This window comes from Megalops cyprinoides, chromosome 12 (genome assembly GCF_013368585.1).
Source record: "Megalops cyprinoides isolate fMegCyp1 chromosome 12, fMegCyp1.pri, whole genome shotgun sequence".
NCBI lineage: Eukaryota > Metazoa > Chordata > Actinopteri > Elopiformes > Megalopidae > Megalops > Megalops cyprinoides.
In genome coordinates this window covers 2,491,252-2,511,763 of record NC_050594.1, presented here as the reverse complement: position 1 = coordinate 2,511,763, position 20,512 = coordinate 2,491,252, and the positions used below count along the sequence as shown (strand labels likewise).

The 20,512-nt window shown below is 45.0% G+C and overlaps 1 protein-coding gene across 1 annotated transcript in view; it reads right to left on the bottom strand.

Moving 5' to 3' along the window:
- Positions 1–20,512, bottom strand: part of ush2a (Usher syndrome 2A (autosomal recessive, mild)) — a 205,404-nt gene that overhangs the window by 28,537 nt on the left and 156,355 nt on the right. The window contains exons 55-60 of the mRNA XM_036542709.1: positions 18,601–18,708; positions 17,338–17,521; positions 13,573–13,730; positions 11,112–11,270; positions 10,571–10,733; positions 2,841–3,195 (exon numbers count right to left, since the gene is read on the bottom strand). Coding sequence (XP_036398602.1) covers positions 2,841–3,195; positions 10,571–10,733; positions 11,112–11,270; positions 13,573–13,730; positions 17,338–17,521; positions 18,601–18,708 — 1,127 coding nt within the window. The remainder of the gene's footprint in view (positions 1–2,840; positions 3,196–10,570; positions 10,734–11,111; positions 11,271–13,572; positions 13,731–17,337; positions 17,522–18,600; positions 18,709–20,512) is intronic.

Below are 20,512 nucleotides of genomic sequence, written 5' to 3'. Positions count from 1 at the left end.
CACACACACACACGCGCGCGCGCGCGCGCGCCACATACGCGCGCACACACACGCGCGCACACACACGCGCGCACACACACGCGCGCACACACACACACAATATAATATGTTGAACCTCACTCCATGGCATTAACATCTAGTAATACTTATATCAAAATTGTAGCTGAAACTTACTTTCCCCTTGCTTGGTTTTTGCAGTCAGTCACAGAGACTTCTCAAACATTTCCAATATCATTAGGTTTTATAACAGCCAATCCCACTATCTGACCGCACCTTGAGCCGACGAGAGAACCACTCTCTCCATCACGGTAATTGCTCTGAAGTTGGAATGATTGCTCCATCAATGTTAATGGTCACTGAACTTCAATAAACTGGTCACTTGCCAATAATCTGCTCTAACCTCTTGTGCTAATGTTATTCCCATTCTATTTATTAGGTTATGACAGAGCAATTAGAATGGTCCCTTGTCCAGAACAAGAGGCTAAATGTGGCTACGGTGGACAAAAACCCATGAGAGCCAGTCTATCGGGAAGCTGTGATTGAGAATGTGTGTGTATGTATGTGTGTGTGAGAGAGAGTGTGTGTATGTGTGTGTGTCTGTGTGTGTGTGTGTGTGTGTGTGTGTGTGTGCGTGCATGTGTGTGTATGTGAGTTTGTGTGACTGAGTGTGTGTACGTCAGCCCTATACTGCATTCCAAGTGTGTGTATGCAGTGTGGGGCTGGTTCAACAGCAGACATGTTCGGCATACTGGTCACTATTCAGCTGCCTGCATGAAATACGTCATGTCAATGTAAAGCTCTGTTCTATATAATTTTAATTTAATATGTGCATGACTAGCTGAGATCGCTGACCAAAACATAACTTAGCTTAGATAAGTAATCAAACAACTTTGAGCTCATTAATACTTTTTCCAAAAACAAACGCATCAAGTTTTTAAGCCTTTAGATGACAATGTAGGCTAAATACAATGGATGTACAGTAATTAGTTACTTAATTAGCAAGACGTATTCAAATTATTCTGAATCTATTCTAAAATGAACCTGGTAAAGTGTTTATTTGGATACACCAGGCACAGATCAAGTCAGTGGCCCTAACAAAGCTGACTTCCAAATGCTTGGGCCATCAGGCACTTTCCCTGGGTTTGTGCTCTTACCCCATCCCTCGGTGGTCCAGTTCAACAGACACTGATCTGATGCCACTCACTAAAATGAACCTCACTGTCAGCCATTAAAGCCACCAAAAAAATCTAACCTGCTGCCCACTGGCCAGGCCTGATCCTCCATACTGGTGTTTCCACCTTACAGACTACTCTCTCCACCCAGCCCATTCTTCAGCCTTCTGGCTACTTCTCACAGTGCTACCTCCCTTCTGTCACTACGGTACCCTATTCCTCTGTACACTCTGAATCCCAGCACAGAGACAGCGGGTCTCAGCATGGCAGTCTTCCCACTGAAGAGTGTGATGCCGTTTGCCGGGCGGGGCTGGGGGGGGCCAAGAGGGGCCGGGGGGGTCGTCTGACAGGTGTTGTGGAAGAGCAGAGATTGTGCAGCAGCAGGCGTGATGGGGACGCGTCTCCTCACAGGCGGGGGGGGGCTGGAAGACGTGGCCCCAGGCGGTCCGAGCTGCAGCCTGCGGGCCTGTCCCCCAGCTAACAGATGGCACCTCCTCCACAGACGCCACCAAAACAAACACGCGCCCCGCGCCGCACACACCCCCAGATACAGTGCCAACGCACAGCTCTCTCTCTTAAAGTAAAGGGACCGCCAACACTCAGCCATCTCTCCCCCTCTGTCTTAAAGTAAAGGGACCGCCAACACTCAGCCCTCTCTCCCCCTCTCTCTTAAAGTAAAGGGATCACCAGCGTACAGCCCTCTCTCCCTTTCTCTTAAAGTAAAGGGACCGCCAACACTCAGCCATCTCTCCCCCTCTCTCTTAAAGTAAAGGGATCACCAGCGTACAGCCCTCTCTCCCTTTCTCTTAAAGTAAAGGGACCGCCAACACTCAGCCCTCTCTCCCCCTCTCTCTTAAAGTAAAGGGATCACCAGCGTACAGCCCTCTCTCCCTTTCTCTTAAAGTAAAGGGATCACCAGCGTACAGCCCTCCCTCCCTTTCTCTTAAAGTAAAGGGACCGCCAACACTCAGCCCTCTCTCCCCCTCTCTCTTAAAGTAAAGGGATCACCAGCGTACAGCCCTCCCTCCCTTTCTCTTAAAGTAAAGGGACCGCCAACACTCAGCCCTCTCTCCCCCTCTCTCTTAAAGTAAAGGGATCACCAGCGTACAGCCCTCTCTCCCTTTCTCTTAAAGTAAAGGGACCGCCAACACTCAGCCCTCTCTCCCCCTCTCTCTTAAAGTAAAGGGATCACCAGCGTACAGCCCTCCCTCCCTTTCTCTTAAAGTAAAGGGACTGCCAGCACTCAGCTCTCTCCCCCTCTTAAAGTAAAGGGATCACCAACACTCAGCCCTCTCTCTCTCTCTCTCAAAGTAAAGGGACCGCCAACACTCAGCCCTCTCTCCCTCTCTCTTAAAGTAAAGGGATCACCAGCATACAGCCCTCTCTCCCTCTCTCTTAAAGTAGAGGACGGTCTATGCCAACTTATACATGCAACTTACAAAACAACATAGATCTCAGGAACAACATTGCCGTGAATTCAACAGCAGTACTAAGATCAGATGCAAACAATAAGAGGAGTAATTCAAGTCAAGGTGAAAAACCATTCCAAACCATTTCTTCAGAATTAAATTCAAAATTCAAACAGGACTTACGATATGGCAATGCATTACCATTGAAAAGAGCCCCAAACCCCTCTTTGTGATGTATGATTAAAGGTTGTGGTCTTACGGGCAGGGTGAGGGCAGTGATGGAGGAGGCGTTGAGGGTGGGGTCGCTCTGATGCCTCTGGTAGACAACCTTGTACTGGGAAATGATGCCATTAGGCAGGCTGGGCTGGGTCCAGTTGAGCAGAACCGAGTAGGCGCTGGTGGGTGTGGCAGTGGGCGCGGCCATGCCCTCTGGCTCCGCCTCCATGGTGAGGGTGGAGGCCCAGGGGCCGTGGGTGGAGCCCTGGGTGTTTTGCGCTCGCACCCGGTACTCGTACTCGCTGAAGGGCTGCAGGGTGTTGGAGGCGTCGATGAACTCCAGAGGGCCCTCCGACCAGATGAAGACCAGGAGCTCTTCCTGTGTGCCAGCCGGTCGCCTGGGGACACAGGAAGTCATATGACAGTCAGCGGGGGCACGCAATCCCCACATTCCACCTGCATCTAAAGCTCCCCGCACTGGAGCGCCATTTTCCCCAGCTTAAAGTCTCACAGAAATGGACTCCACAGACCCTCTGCCTTGACATGTTCAGTCTGGCATTGACGAGCTTTGTTTCCTTTTCCGCAGGCTGTACACAAACACCAGCACGACTGACCCAGGGCAGACACACGTCCCTCGCAACGCTCCCTCTGTCCTGTGATATCAGTGTTATTGCGTGTTTGTGTGTGGGGACGGCCCAGCGGGTGCCCGGTCCTCAGGTACACTGTGCACGCACAGGGACAGGAGCAGCTGCCGCACAGGGCTGAAATAACCTTTCCTGCCCAGCTGCGGATAACAAGGGAGGTGACAGAGGAGAGAGGCTAATTGAAAAGATACGGGCTATGTAATCCTTCCGCTGAATAATATAGAGGCCCGGGAAGGGTTTCTGCTCCTGTGGAATGAGATAGCAAAGAGCAGAGATTTGCTCACCCCCTTCCCTCTCCCAAGCACAGACTGCAGCTCACCCTTTCAGAGTTAAGACACATACAAACACTTTAACCAATCAGCTACCAATACTCCACTAACGCGGTACAGGTGTCAGACAGGCCTTCTATGCCTGTGACCCTGACAGCGTTTGTATCCCTTTTTATTATCAGTGAGCAGGTTTACATGTAGTGTATAATCATTAACACCTTCAGTACCTTGTGACTTATTGTGACAGTGTGTATTTTTGTATTGTTGAGTGCTCAGTCTGAAACAGATGATCTGTTCATATAACACTTCTGTAAATTAAAAAATTAAGTTGAAAAATATTGAAAAAAAAAAAACTGTCATTATAACTATTGTTATGTTTGACATGTGACTACAAGCTTTACAAACACCCTGTATTTATAAATTACAGAATTTCACCGGTCAGGTTAGTTCAACAAAGTATGATAATGTATAAGTAGATGGTGGAATATTATCATATGCATGTGTAGAAGTGTAGATTCTGTATTCAATCTTAGATATGAAACCCGGCTCCTCGGCCCTGCCTCCAGGGTGGGGGTGGGGGTGTTGGGGGGGGGGGGGGGTGTTGTCAGGCTACGGCAGGAGTGTGATGGACGGTGCAGTCCGGAGCACCAGCTGCTCGGCTGCATCACTCTGCACCTGCTCTGTGACCTGGCTGCACCCGCTCCACCCACACGCCCACAAGGACAGCGGCACCGAGCACGCTCAGTGCTTCCACACACCGCTGCGGCTCAACCCCCGGCGCGCCACACCACTCCCAAACAGGGTTTTATAATAAAACACGGTAATCTCCACAGCCCACACACTTCAGCTCGCGGGTTTTTGTGCTACTGATGAGCTTATAGCTTAGTTACTAAATAATAATAAATAAACATTTGACTGAAAGATAAAACAAAATGGAATTCTGTGTGGAATTCTGGAATGCCATGTATGGTGAGAGCACTGAAAGACGTGACCTGTCGGCAGGAAAGGAAAGTTTAAAATAAAATAAATAAAACAGGAGTGAGGAATGCCGCGGGACAGAGAGACAGACAGGCGAGGGCAGTCTGGCCTGCTCTGGGCGGACGAGCCTCGTTAATTCCTCACATGACGGCGGGCCTTCGTGCTGCTGCAGTAAATGACATTCGGCTGCAGTGATGTGGCTCCTGCCAGCTCTGCCTCCGCACAGGCGGGAGAGGACGCGGCCGGGGGGGACGGGGCTGCGCCCCTAATCCTGCCCAACGCATCAGAATACAGATAAACAGGGGGCCACAGGGAGCCTTATCCCTCACAGTGTGGCTTCACTACCGCGCATAGCTGGGGCCCCGTGCTGCCCTGCACACTCTCTAACACACCCCCACTCCGACACACTGCCCTGCACACTCTCTCTAACACAACCTCACTCCGACACACTGCCCTGCACACTCTCTCTAGCACACCCCCACTCCGACACACTGCCCTGCACACTCTCTGTAACACACCCCCGCTCCGACACACTGCCCTGCACACTCTCTAACACACCCCCCCACTCCGACATGCTGCCCTGCACACTCTCTAACACACCCCCACTCCGACACACTGCCCTGCACACACTCTCTAAAACACCCCTGCTCTGACACACTGCCCTGCACACTCTAACACACCCCTGCTCCGACACGCTGCCCTGCACACTAACACACCCCCACTCCGACACGCTGCCCTGCACACTCTCTAACACACCCCCCCACTCCGACACACTGCCCTGCACTCTCTAACACACCCCCCCCACTCCGACATGCTGCCCTGCACACTCTCTAACACACACCCCCACTCCGACATGCTGCCCTGCACGCTCTCCAACACACCCCCCCACTCCGACATGCTGCCCTGCACACTCTCTAACACACCCCCCTACTCCGACACGCTGCCCTGCACACTCTAACACACCCCCACTCCGACACACTGCCCTGCACACTCTCTGTAACACACCCCCACTCCGACACACTGCCCTGCATGCTCTCTAACACACCCCCACTCCGACACACTGCCCTGCACACTCTCTAACACACCCCCACTCCGACACACTGCCCTGCACACTCTCTAACACACTGCTCAGCACACACTCTCTAACACACCCCCACTCTGACACACTGCTCAGCACTGCCTGCCTCAGCAGGAAAGAGTGTTAGGAGCGTTTGGCTGCCAGGCGAGGCTGTTGTTGCACTGATAACACTGTGCTGCCCACCAGACCTAAAGTCTAATGTCTCTCACGTCTTTTCTGCACTTACAGAAATACACTAAAAGAGGAGAATCTGCCAAAGACAGAGGCAGATTTCATTGTCTTGCTGCAGTTGATGTGACTGAGTTCTGTAGAGGTTGATCAGAGCTAAGATGATTTTTTTTTCTAACGATCTGAGTTTGATGAAATAATTAAAACGGGCTGTCATTTCAGAGGGGGGTGGGTGGGTACTGTATGATTAATGAGAAATAGATTACACAGAACCCACTTTATAAAAGTTCACTTCTCTGCATTTGGTGCCACAGCTCAAAAGGTGGTTTATATATGGTACTGAGGCGCACCTCACAGTGGTAAAGGGACATAGAGTTCTCATTCCTCAAAGCCCGGAGACAAGAGGCTCAGTGCAGAATCGCAGAAATGGTCCCATCATTGTCAGACCACAGGTCTGACCCCTCGCTCTCAGAAAAAGAGGAGTGACATTAATGCAGGCCAAAAACTGACCCCAGAACAGTACAAGAGACCACAAATCCTCCTAAACTGGACCACCAAATGCATCCCTCTCACTAGCCACAGGTGTGTGTGTGTGTGTGCGCGTGTGCGTGTGCGTGTGTGTGGCGGGGGGCTGTCAGGTTGTCAGGGGCTGGTCATTTTCATCACAATTCCAGGATGCTTGATCCCGGATCCATTCCTCAAACCTCACAGGTCAGATGCCCCTCACTACTGTCCATATTAACAGCTGTTAATACAGTCAGAGTCAGAGTAATGCTTACCATCCTTCAGTCTGGGCAAAAAAAAAAAAAAAAACTACTTTGCTTGAAATTACCATCCTGAAAACCGGAGGATAAGAACTGCAGTAGTGGCAGAGCTCTCCCGAGGCCGACGAGGACAGTAAGACAACAAAATACAGAGCAAGAGCAACAAGTAAGGACTCTCTCTTTCTGCCGCTATACACACGTGCAGATGATAAGGTCCTTCCACAATGTCACAACAAACCCACACACTTCTGCTTGGCATTCTTCATCCATATTCTGTATCATACGGAGACCCCGCCCACATCTCGGACGTACATTGAGGTACCACCCCTTTATCCTTTATTACAAAAAACGATGGAGGTGCTACGAAAGGTGAACTACAGCTGGATTTCTTTAAACAAGCTGCTTGCTGGCCCATCTTCCAAAAAATGCAAAAGCGAGTGACAAAGCAGTCCCATAATGCACTTGCCCTCTGCACGTATGGTTTTGGAATTAAATCAAACGCCAAACCAACAGTTTAACTCCCAACTATTCCACAAAATTAATGCAACAAAAATTGTATAATAATAAAACAACTAAAATTGATCAGCTGAATACAATTCTTATCTCCACTACAAATCAAATATACTCTAGGATGTACTGAGGCTTTTGGGCCATCAGGCGATGTAAGACCCTTGATGTCGCAGGTTTCTGCACTTCTTGCCCTGTTGTTGCAGCCATCCAAACCCATGTCTTTGTCTGTCCGGCTCAAATTAAATCCAGCCATGTATCCTCTAAATGCTACAGACTCTCCGTATATGCTAATTCTATTTTTTCAGGAATTTAGCTGGCTTAGGCTGCTCTGACCTTGCATATATATGACATTGGTCAACAAGCCGACCTGCCCTTGACGAAACACCCACCGGGCGACAGCAGACAAGTGAGGAGAGAAGAGATTAACCTGCAAACAGTCTTCATTACCATTTCGCAAACTTCACCGAAAAAAAAACACACGGCTCTCAGAAAAAGCAACGTGCTGAAAATTCATGGCAAAAAAAAGCCTCGCTGAAGGAGTGTTCCCCTTCAACCACAAGACCACGAAATAAAAAAAAAGATAAATACACACATTTCATTATTGCCATTTAGAAGGTGCTCTTATCGAGTGATGCACATAGCTTACAATTTTTACATGATATCCATTTATACAGCTGGATATTTACTGAGGTAATTCTGGGTTAAGTACCTTGCCCAAGGGTACAGCAACAGTGCCCCAGCAGGGAATCGAACAGGCAACCTTTCGGTTATGAGCGCTGCTCCTTACCCCTATGCTACACTGTTGTCCAACATTTAACGAAGGGGAATTCCAGTGGAAAATACTGATGATGCAAGGTTACAGATCATGCCATTTCTCTCTCTCCATTTACATGGATCTGTTCTCTGTTGCTGTGGATTCCTCATGAAGCTGGCCCCTCTCTCTTCATCCCCCGGGGGGGGGGGGGGGGGGGGGGGCCTTGTTTTTACGGGAGAGTGTCTGGTGACATTGCCCAGGCGTTGCCGTGGAGTGACTGGTGTCAGTGGAGAGGGTGAATAAAGAGAGCGGGGACTGAGGCAGTCACTCCCAGGAATTAGGCCGCGGACCATTATGATGGTGATGTGATTGTGTCACATCAGTAAAAGCTTTATTGCCTCTGAGCCGGCAAGGCAGTGTGACATTCTGTTTCATATTACTCTTTATATCGGGGTTTGAGTGTGCCTGGAATAGTCAAAGCCAACAGGGCCGTGTCAGCTTCCATTTAGGCCCGGCGCTTTTTAATAGCTGCCTTTTCCCCCCTCGCCATCCACCCTGGCTGGCTTTACAATAGGCAGGCATGTGCAATAGAAAGTGCTATCACTAATCTCTCAAGCATTTATGACACTTTTTTTTTTCCATCAAACTTGTCTTTGTAATGGGGAAATTTAAAAATTTTGCCTGGTCACTTAAACAGCTGCTCCTCGCATATTACACTGGGTGACTTGTTTTTACATGCAGACACGTTCATATCCATAGTTATTATTGGTGTCACTTCAATACTGGTTGCACATACATGTGCGCTGGTCAAAATGACAACTGGCTGGTGTGGTCATGTGCATTTTACCCTTCACCAGTAGATGGCAGTAGACTCTAAATTGAACTCTGAAGAGCACCAGCATTCCAAATGTTGGAGAGGTGCAGAAACACTGAGGAAGATGTAGACCCATGAAGGCCTTTCTTGGGCTGCCATCATAGCTTTGTCATGAGCAGTCTCCGATGTGTTAGCATGTGTGGAGAGGTCAGCTTTCTGAGAGTACAAATGAACATCTGAAGCACTCCAAGGGATCTTACAGAGGTTTTCAAGAACCTCTGCTTAAATGTCAAGGAAAGGATTCAGGGACAGAGAACTACATTCTGTATTTCAATACCAGATCATAATGCATTGTCTTGTGACATTGCCTCGTTGGCGCTGAAACAGTAAATATTTGTGCCTTATACTCTGTCGCACCTCCCCGGAAACATAAAATTGGATATTATGATTTGATATTTGCTTGTATCTCAGAGGAAAATAACATTGGGTGAACTTTTTTTGAACGTGAGCCAACAATCATTACATAAATGTTCGAATTTTTAAAAGGTTTTACCGCATGAGTATTTTTTGGGCAAATGAGCTTATAAAATTGTTTGATGTTCCATATAAAATTTCTCAAAGACCGATTACTCAAATGTGTGGTTTACATATCAGTAACAGTACAGTACGCTTACAAATGTGTGGTTTACATATCAGTAACAGTACAGTACGCTTACAAATCTGTCAATATTAGCAGTGCAGATTGTGAAAAATGTGTTCCAGTATTCCCAGTGGTAAACAGAGGATAAACACACTTTCCTCTTCCAGCACGTCCCTCATCCTACGCCTGGCTTTCTTTAATCAAAATCATTGCTCTAAGGACCCTGGAGATGTCCGTCTGTACATAATATGATGGACTGGTGTGGCACTGGTGAGGAGGCTGGGAAGCGCTGCTGCGGGAAAATATTAATAAGTAAATAATAATAGGAGGCATTTATGGAGCACCTTTCACAGTTCACCCACCTGGGTAATACACGTTAGTCATTGTGCATCAGAACAATTAGTTGAGGTTGGAAAGGGAGGGACTTGTTTAACCAATTAAACTGGTAGATTGTTAGACGGTCACATTAGCAGAATCTGATTGGGAATTTAGGCAGGATACTGGGAAACACTTCGACTCTTTGCAGTAAGACCCACTGGAATCTTTAATATACCACAGGGTTGAGGGTCATGAAAAGGGAGAGATTTATTTTTCCAAATTAAAGTAAGAGATCTTATTCATCAAGCTAAACTGAGCATTATTTAATGGTCAGATTGAAAGAACCTGACTGGTAATTTAGCAGAGGATATTGCAGAACACTCAAACTCTTTGGGGTAAAACCCACTGGGGTCTTTAATGCCACATATTAACACAGCAACTGAACAACTGGCCATCTCTGATATCAGAAATCAACTGTGATAAAGCGTGTGTTCAGTATACTTGGATGGCAGCTATGTACAATGTACATAAATGAACATTTGGACATTTGGAAGTCATCGTGTGGGCTTTGAAATAGAATTGAATGTGAAAACTTGGATGGAAGATGTGGACAGTATATTAAACAGCTGAAATACAGATCTCTATCTTCCTTGAACACAGCCTCACCACAATATGGTAAGAATGGTATGACCTGCTCTTTTACCGATTACCAGTTGTGGAAATCACAGTGACAAAATTATTAATAACCTTTGCTGTCAGCAGAAAGAGAGAGAACAAAACCAGGGCTTCAGCCTGTGTGAGAAGAGCATGACTGAGTCTGGATGTTTCGGGGTTACCTGTGTATGAAGTAGGCTATGATGAGGCCATTGGGCTTGTGTGGGGGGTTCCAGCTGACTTCAATAACAGCGGGCCCCACGGCCGTGACTGTGGGGGGGGCCTGGTCTTCTGGGACGGCCTCGGAGGTCTGTGCGTAGACCCACTGCCCCACACCACACCCACCTGGGGTGAACAGGAACAGCTGGTAACTGCTGAGCCCAACACACGCGTGCGGCAGCACCTCACACAAACACGTGGAAACAAGGGAGAAAATTACGCCACAGCGTTTCTGCATAAAAACACACCGCTCAAATTTAACTTCCATCTGTTTAGTCAGCAGACATCCTCATCTAGTGTGAAAATATGATGATGTTTTATCATTAAACACATCTGAATTTTTACTCAAACTATTTATGTTAATTAAAGAGCTCCAACACACATTCTGTCCCAGCCAGCATTTCAACCTGAGACCCTCCGTGCCCCAGCTGAAGTCTACACTGCTTCATGGTCGTGATGGTTCAGCAGGCCTGACCCCAGGTCTTGCACGCAGCCTCTCCCTACCTTGCTGGCACGCCTGCACCCGGATCTGGTACCGCGTGAACGGGTCGAGGCCGTCCAGCAGGAGGAACTGGTCCCGTCCTGCGGCTCGGATCAGAGCCTGGTCGCTGCCGGAGTTCAGCAGGACGTTGTATTCCAGGGGCAGGCTGCTGTTGAACACCTCTGCAGAGAGAAACACACACCAGCCATATGCAGCAGCAGCAGGCGGAGCGGACAGAGGCTCACTGGATACCGGGGCTTAACGGGGTCGAGATGCCTGTGTGAGGACTAGAAGCCACTGCTGCTCTCAGTCGTGGGGTGAGGTGAACCACTGAAAGCAGAAACACCTTTCTTTTTCTTCATTTTAACTCTGCGGTTAGAGGTTCTATGGTTCCACAGAAAACAGAGCAAGGCGATTCTCCCAGACAGGACAGTGCTGGTGTTTGGACTGCACCTGTCCATCTTTGTGTCTGTCTGTCTGAGGGGACATGCCCCACCCCCCTCTCCCCCGCACCGTTTCTCCCTTCCTGATAAGACAGGTGCTGATCGGTTCTCTCTCTGTCCAGGCCCGGGCCCTCAGAAACCAGCTTGAGGCCGGTTCTCCTAACTGCACATGGCAATATTGTTATTTAGTGGCCTGCATTTACACACAACAGGCTGACATGCTGCCATAACACATTTCCAGCTCGCTCGGCAGACATCGCATCCACGCTTTGTTAATATTCCCATCACTGACGCGTTTCATAATTTACAACAACTGGAGGCTGATAGGTTATTTAACATTTATGAAGGTGAGATGTATTCAGAACGGGCTGATTATCTTTACAAATGAAAAAGTTAAATTATTCAACTTCCTTCATTGCCGTCTCCCTGAGCAGATGTAGTCTTTTGCTAAGACACAAACCCTGCCTGAATTATACAGCTCTTTGATCAGGCCCATCTGCCAGAAGGGTTCAATCACACAGGTCCTTAAGTTCTATTATTTACAACTAATCACCGACTTTGGAGTTTCACACTTTCAACTTGGAGAAGACTCTAATCAGAAATAATGGCAGCCAGGGAGCAGAAGGAACTTGCTTTCAGATCCCATTCATCACCAGCAGGTGTGTCTTTGAACTCAGAGCAAATATGGCATTACTACTTAACCAGGACTGTGAGATTCACACTTAAAACCCTGGATTCTGGGGGGGGGAAATGGCCCTTATGACAATATTACAACAGCATTCCTTTCAAAGAAGCCGGGCTATATGTGGGTGTTAATTCTGCTGAATTTTTACCAACAGTATTTGATATATGCTTCTCCTGAGAGCCAAGTGTCATGAGAACAATGATTGGAGATATACTGAGGAGCAGAATCATGATAGCACAGTCACACATGCAGGGGGCTGCCATTTACACTTGGAGAGAGGAATACTTGGGATTTGAACAGGCAACCCCAAGTTTGCGCAAACCTGTTTGATGGTTTGCTTGATGTTTGTGCTGAGATATCCATAGTGCCCAAAGCCTGACATGCTCAGAGTGAATGCACAAACATAGCAGGACCTTCTGTATTTTAAACACTGGGAATGATCGGTCACTGCTGGTAAGCAGGCTGCGAAGCAGCAAGAACTGTGAGTGTTAACACATCATACAGGACCACTAAAAGGAGTTCGTCTGCAAGTCTTTGAAATGTACAGCAGTTAACCTACTGCAGGCTTTGCAACAAAATCTCCACAGATCACACAGCACAATAAAAAGGTGGACAGGTCTTTAAAGCACTGACTCAAAGATCTCACCAATCAGGCTCTTCATGCACTCTCTGGCATCAGCGCCAATAAAGAGGTTAACTGAAGTTAAAAATCAAGTGCTGGCTTCCAAAAAGAGTGGGAGTAAGGAAAGGATGAGGTCTGGCAGAGGGGTGGAGGGGACCCTTATGCAGACTCAGGGGAATGTCTATGTGAGAGGGAGGAGGAGAGGGGGCTCTCAGCACAGCAACCTGAGGGTGACACTCCCCTCTCTCTGTCTCTGGAAATTTACTTCCTGCTTCACAGGCACACAAGAGGAGTACACTAACAAACTTCACTCAGCAGAGAGGGGGAGGGAGAGGGAGAGAAAGAGGGAGAGAGAGAGAGGGAGAGAGAGGGAGAGGGGGAGGGAGAGAGAGGGAGAGAGAGAGGGAGGGCAATACGGGGCAGAACCGTTGAGAGGGAAGAATGCATTCATTCAGAGTTTGCATCTGGAACCTGCTTTCCCCCCTCCTTAAATCACACTTAGGTTAGCAAAGCAGTCACTTGCGTTTGAATGCTAATTGATTCCCCCGACCCGTCCACGTCGGCCGCGGTGTGATACATGTCTGCTGCGGCCATGTTCCGCTCCCATTAAATTACACACAATGCTGCTCGTAAATTACGCGCGCTCCCAGTTTCTCCAGCCAAACGGCAAATAAATCACCCCGGACTGATTGCTAAATAGAGATCCTGCTTGGTGCATTAGGTGTAAACATTACCTGGGGGCGTCCAGGCGACAAAGATGGAGCGAGGGCCGGTGACGGTGACATCATGCGGGGGCGGGATCCTCTCTGGGGACGAGGCCGGGGTCTGAATCACGTACCTGTCACTGCGGCGGCTGCCCCCACCTGTGCTGGCCACCAGCTCGTACACATACCTGCAACACAGGGCCGCCTCGTCACAAAAACAGCACAGGTAACGGGAGGAGGTAACCTGGGACACCGTCTGGAACCAACACTGAGGATCAACCACGCCTGCTGTTATGAAATGATTTCTATTTTTTTTAATGGGGTAGGGCTATTCAGGTTTTACAAGCTATTGAATAAGACAGAAGTCATGTTTTTTTATATAATTGATATGAACTTGAATTAAATTCAGTGGTGGCCATCAATGTTTTTTATGATAAATGTGTGTTATATCTATATAAAACATTAACCAACATGCTCACGCATGCCCACACATAAATATAAATGGACACAGGGCTGTAAAATATACATGGGGACAGAATCCACTCCTTTGCTCCTGAGCTTGTCTCCAGTTGAAAAGTCTCCTTTCCCACCATGAGACAGAGCTTGCTGACCTGTGAGTTCTGCATGTTCTCTGACTGTTTGTGGTTTCACCTGGTCGACCGCGCTCAGAATGCATGAATGACCAGAAGAACACAGGTGAGATTCTATGGGCTATGACAAACTGGCCCTTGAATTTCACTCATACAAAGAACAGTAATTTCATACACGCTGACAATGACCACTGAAACTTCAGGAAATTTAAAAAGTACATTGTTGTGTTTATTAACAAACTGTTAGGCTAAGATTCAATCAAACTGTAATGAGTTTTGTCCTTAACAGGCCAAACGACACCTTCAGAAAAGTGATTGCATCTTTTTTTCATTTCTTACACAACATTACAGGTGCGGAAATCACTAAACCTAGCAAAGATGCCTGGTAAATGAAAGAAAGCATAACCTGCCAAACAAGAATGAAAACAACTGAATGAAGTGGGTCAGCCTCAATGTTTTTTTTTTTCAAATTCACAATTGATTTAAAAACATTATCCACAATTTTATTTTTATTCTAAGAATAGATACTATGTTTGTGAAATACATACTCAATCAATAAGGAGTGTGATAATTACACTTCAGATATTACAGTTAAATCTGAAAAATGGAACGGCTGTTCCACAGAGGAAGTGCATAGAAATGTATACAGGACAGCATGATAACCTGCTGTGTGCGTTATTTAAAAGCAGAGAGGAAAACTCTATCACACACACGACTTCACAAGACAGATTTGCCTTTTAAATGCTGTCAGGTTGCGGTGCAAAGGTCTACATTAGCAATGTAAGAGGGCCATGTTTAACATTGAAAGCTTTTAATTTGACATAAACTCCATATACACCCATTAATACCTCACCATTACGTATTGTTACCACATTTTTCAACAGTTCTATAAGCAATAATATAGTGGATTCTCTAATTGTACCTAAATACATTAAACAGGAACACTTGTCACTCTGTGGGACACGTGTAATGTGGATGTTTTAATTAAATGAATATGTTATGGTGTCAGTGTGGATTCAGCGAGGTAGCACACGAGACACACGCTCACACACACACACGCATACACACACAGGATGCGGCTGTCCAAGACGCCCAAGAAAAATAAACAAACGCGTGGTATGAGAGGAGGCGGTGCATTACTCGCGGTCTCCCCCGGGAATAAAGCTTAATATTTCAGTCATCAGAGGGACTTTATACAATGGTGAGGTAAGTGACAGCTAATCAGCATTGTCATAAATAATCAATGAGCGCCAGCACAGCCTGGCTGTTTCCAGCAGTTTAACCGTTTCACACATGGGTATATAGAGTGAGGATAATGAGACCGCGGCCCTCCCTTCTAATTCTCCACACAGGAGCCTGATTGCAGGAAGAAAGGAGGGACAAAGTGGGCCGGAAGGGAATTCTTTCTGGCAGGTCATCTGGAATTACCGCAAATTAAATGTCACGTGCCTCTCGGGTTCTGGTGAAGCACAATACTGTGGGGTGGGGTAAAGGGGTCATACTGCTGTGACCCAGCAGACTGCAGCCAGCATGCACAGTTTGGTTTGGGAGGTTGAAAGTTCTGTAGGTTGCCAGTTCAAATCTGTGGATGGGTTCTGGGCATACTATGCTGCTGGCCAGTGGAGTGGGTTTATCTAAAAAATCTAAATAAAACAAGCTTCCACTCTGAAATTTTTTTGAACAGCCTCATTTAATGTGTGTAGTTTACTTAGTTCTTGTATCTTTGTAATGATCGACACATTTTTCCCTCTACTGAACCATGCTTTGGTTCCCTGGCATGTTTTCAGCACTGCCCTTAATTTAATTTAATTTGAATTTCATTATTTTAACAACAGGGCAGCTCTTACACAAATCCCATCATAAATATCACTGTGTGTGGAGCTGGGTATTCTTATTCACTGCTGGTCAGGAGACCTGACTTGCATACACAAGCTTCAATTCCACTGTTTATTTTCTGAGAAAATATTTATTATGTACCCCATTTTCAATAACTTAATGAATAACCAACAGTAACTGACTTCATGGCTACTGTAGTTTTGCAGCTAACTTTAGTAACGATAATTTTGATGTGATACATCATTAGTATCAGTATCATATGCATTTCTGATGCAATTGAAAATTTAGTTTCATATTCATTAAAAACAAAAGCCACAGTGCCATTGTTGAAATAAATCTGTATGCTATGTAGCTAGCTAAAAAGATCTTATTGAATGTTGTTTATTTTGTTAGTTTTCTGGAAGCATTGAATAGTTTAATATGTAGATGCAGTTGCAGTTTCAAATGTCAGTTTCAAATAATTTTTAAATGATAATTTAAAAAATATATCTGCATTGTAAGTTACTCTGGAGGATGGGTTATGGTAAATGATGTGAGGTATATGTATCTGATACTTCGTGAGTCACAGTTTTAATAATAATAATAATAATAATAATAATAATAATAATCATAATAGCAGATAAATTCATTACAATAGCTAAAGCATTTTCACAGGTATAGTAACACATGCGCTGAAAAACCCTCTTTTGAACATTACATTCATCACCCCAATACCAGTAACATCAGTTTACACATTATATATAGTTTGCCATTTTCAAAATTCTGGGACTTTTTACCTCCAGTCAAATGGGATGACAACAGTACTAACACTTTAAACTACTTTCACTTGCAATTAAACAACATAAATAATTTTATAAATAATTCAAAACTATGAGAATGATTCAACTGAATTTCAGTGTGTTCCCCTGAAACACCCACTTGAAATCTGGGTGACACATTTTTCACTGGCCTCTGGTTCTGACAGTAACAGAAACAGTAGCAACATGTATCTCAGCTGGGTAAACGTGCCCCAGAAACTAACGCTAACATCGCCTGAATTCTGCCATCACCAAGAAATCACTCCTCTGCCCTACCTGCGTGGACACAACCCTCATCCACACCCTCATCCGCCCTCTTCAAATATGCAGGAGTTTGCTCCTGTTCCTCTAAACAGAACTCAGCCGAAGAGCTCAATCAATACGCGTCCTCGGAGACAGCGGTGTCGGTTATTAGCCAGCTGCCCTGATTGCTCCTTTTTAAAAAGTTTTAATGATTTAGTATCAGAGAGGTTTTCCCGAAGCCAAAGCATTCCTTAAGACACATACAGGATTAGGTGTCATCAATAATCAACTCCTAATAGCTTGTTAAAGATGGGCAATAGATATGCAACCTGCTGTTGGGCTTCAGACCAGCGTCTGTGTGGTTCAGGTTCTCACTGTCTCCGGAGAAGACCAACGTCCCGTCTCTCAGCAGCTGGTACTGGGACACCAGCCCGTTGGGCTCCAGGGGCTTGGTCCAGTACAGCTCCACTGCAGAGGAGTTCAGAACCACGTGACGTGGTCGGACCCACACACCTGGGAGAGAGGGGAGGGACGGAGGCCGCGTGTCACACAGGGGGAAGGAGAGAGCAGAAGAGTGCCGTCAGGTAGATCTGACAATTCAAAACACACACACCTGTACACAGAACAACACATATAAGACATGGTTCAGAACGCTGAGTGAATGAGTGTAAGCACTTGATCCATGTTATGAACCACACCAAACGTTGTTTAAAATAAGGACATCATCTTCTAGCAATTTACAATTATGATCACTTTTCTTATTTATGCACTCTTTGAAAAATGTCAAAATTTGCATATAATTTTTGTAACAAAAAAAAAACCTGCTTTTGGAAATAATTTCTTGTACTTTCCTGCCTCTAACAGTCAGCTAAGAAACTCTAAATTCAATTATAAGTTACTCATTTCCTTATAGTGAAATTAATAAAACAAAAATGTCCTGCTCGGCAACAATCAAAGTCATAATCTACAAAGAAACTGTAAAGAAATGTAAATAATTGTAAACATGGTATATATTACAATTTTTTTTTACAATACTTAGAAATGTTTGAATTCCTGGAAATGCTATGATACTACATGTCCTTGGTGTACTAAGCAGCAATTTAGAAATGTGACATATAAATAACAATATATTATTACAGAAATGGAATGCTGAGCCAAAATCAGAACAATTTGTCTCACAAATAGATATCAAGTCATGCTTCTTTACTATGCTTTTTTAATTGAAATAATCCAACAGAAGTAAAAAAAAAAAAAAAAAAAAAAAAAAAAACCTTCACGGAGCCATTCATAAAAGAATGATACATTAATCAAATCCATTCACTTAGAGAGAATGCTGTATATCCAGCAATAATTGAAAAGAACTGCTTGTTTTCTCAATGCATTTCTTAATTGCATTTTTTTCGTGATGAATTAAGCTAGTATTTACAGAGAGAAAATAATAATAACCGGTGCTGTTGTAATAAGGAGTGAGGGATGAGGGATGAGCTCCGCCGAGCTAATTAAAAGCATCGCGGTGACACTGATGTGAGTCGGGCCCGGGCCGCCCGGCCGGGGTCTGCGAGACGAGTGGGAGGGCTGTCCTAGCGTGGTACCTGCTGGGGCATCTTGCAGCGTGCGGCCCGTAGATGGCTGACTTGCTCCGCAGCCCGCGGATGTGCAGGCGATCAGCAGGAAGCTGTATTCGGTGTGGGGCTGCAAGCCTGCAGAAACAGCAGAGAGAACACCACTCTCACCCGTTCCATCACACGGGCTCCGGCTGGCGCTGCGGCCACTGCATTAACCTGGGCTAGGACTGGTTAATCAAGAGCCCAAATAAGACTCTAACCTTAATCTGTGCACCATCACAGCAATAGGAGGATACATGTAGAGAGGAGTGGAAGTAATGTATGCAATATGATAATGCTGGAATGACACAGAGATGGACACTGATGCTGGACTCTGGATGAGCTTTGGAGAGTTAGCATCGATGTAGGATGGCTGAGGCTGAAGCTGAGGTTGCATTCGAACGCTAATATTTTTGGGTGTGTGTATAATTCAGTGTTACAAAATTAAAGCAAGTTGTGATGATTTTGTGTGTTGCGTAACACTGTGGGAGTGTTAAAAATCAAAGACTCAAATGGCAGAAAACATCGCTGCGGTCATGGAGTGCATTAGTGCCTGTTTGCATTGCTGGGGTGAAATATGCGCACTGCTGAAATGATTCTGTCCACATGGAAAACAAGAATCAAAGATATTCAAATTTAAAAGAGAAAAATGGCAACAAATATACAACAAAATTAATCACTTCCCATGAAAATAATGTTATATTAATGTATTGACGAGGAACTGCAGTAATTTCAGTGGTTTATATTTACATATCAAAAAAGGATTAAAATTACAGTTGCTTGAAATAAGACCCCTGAATTAAATATGAGCACAATCATTTAGCATTAGAAAAGACAACACAGTTATAGTGTTAAAAAATGAAACAAATGAATATTTCACGTAAGACAATTTAAGCATTATGACCTATTCATTTTTAAAAACCTACTATATTAAAAAACTATAAATTCACATTGAACATATTTTTGAATTCCAGAGATATTTCAGTCAGTTCATTATGCAGTTGGCTGAGAGAATAATAAAATGCATGAAACAGAATAATTAACTATATTTATAAGGTGCTCTTAAAATATCAGTGAAATCTGATGTGCATATGGTTATTCATCTCTCCCTTGGAATGTGGGCACATGCCGCGTTTCTGGGGGAAAGGAGAGCAGGCGAGGCAGAATCCATGCATGTGCTTATGCACGTGTTTAAGTGATGTTATCTACAAGGCAGGAAGCTTCAAATGCTTCCTGAGAAAACGTGTCTACCTGAACAGCTATTCAGTATTCCTCACAGCCTTCCTCATTTAACCCAAACACAGATCAATGTTTTCAGAATGTTGATCTGTGTTTGGAGTAAGTAAAGAATTCTGTTGAGCATACTAAATACAATGGTCAGGCACTTAATAGTTCTTAAAAGCTTAACTGGAAAAAAAATCATGCAAAATATTTTTTGTTTAAGTAGATATTCTGGCATTTCTGGTGGAAGGTTCAATAAACATTGCTAATTCATACTGTCTCTTTCAGAAATACATTAATTAATTTGGTGTGTTAAAGTAAACAACATTTTACAATGTCAGTAATTTTAGTACCTCAGCTTAAGAGTATCTGTGCATCTATATGTATGTTTAACTTTCCAAAATAAAACAACGAAGAGAGAATAAAAGCTTGTATTAATTATGTGATGGACAGAAAATGATATGTGTGCCAAATTCATGCAGACATCCCCAGCGAACTCTCTAAATATTTCTTACACTGTGACAAATCTTGAGAATGCAAAATATCAGCAATAATATGACAAGGACTTCAAACAACTTTAGAGCTAAAATGCTTACTGATTATTTTGTGAATATACAATTTAGTGAAATTTAATTTAATTTGAAAATTAACAACTCAGTGATTCAATTAATAAAATGCG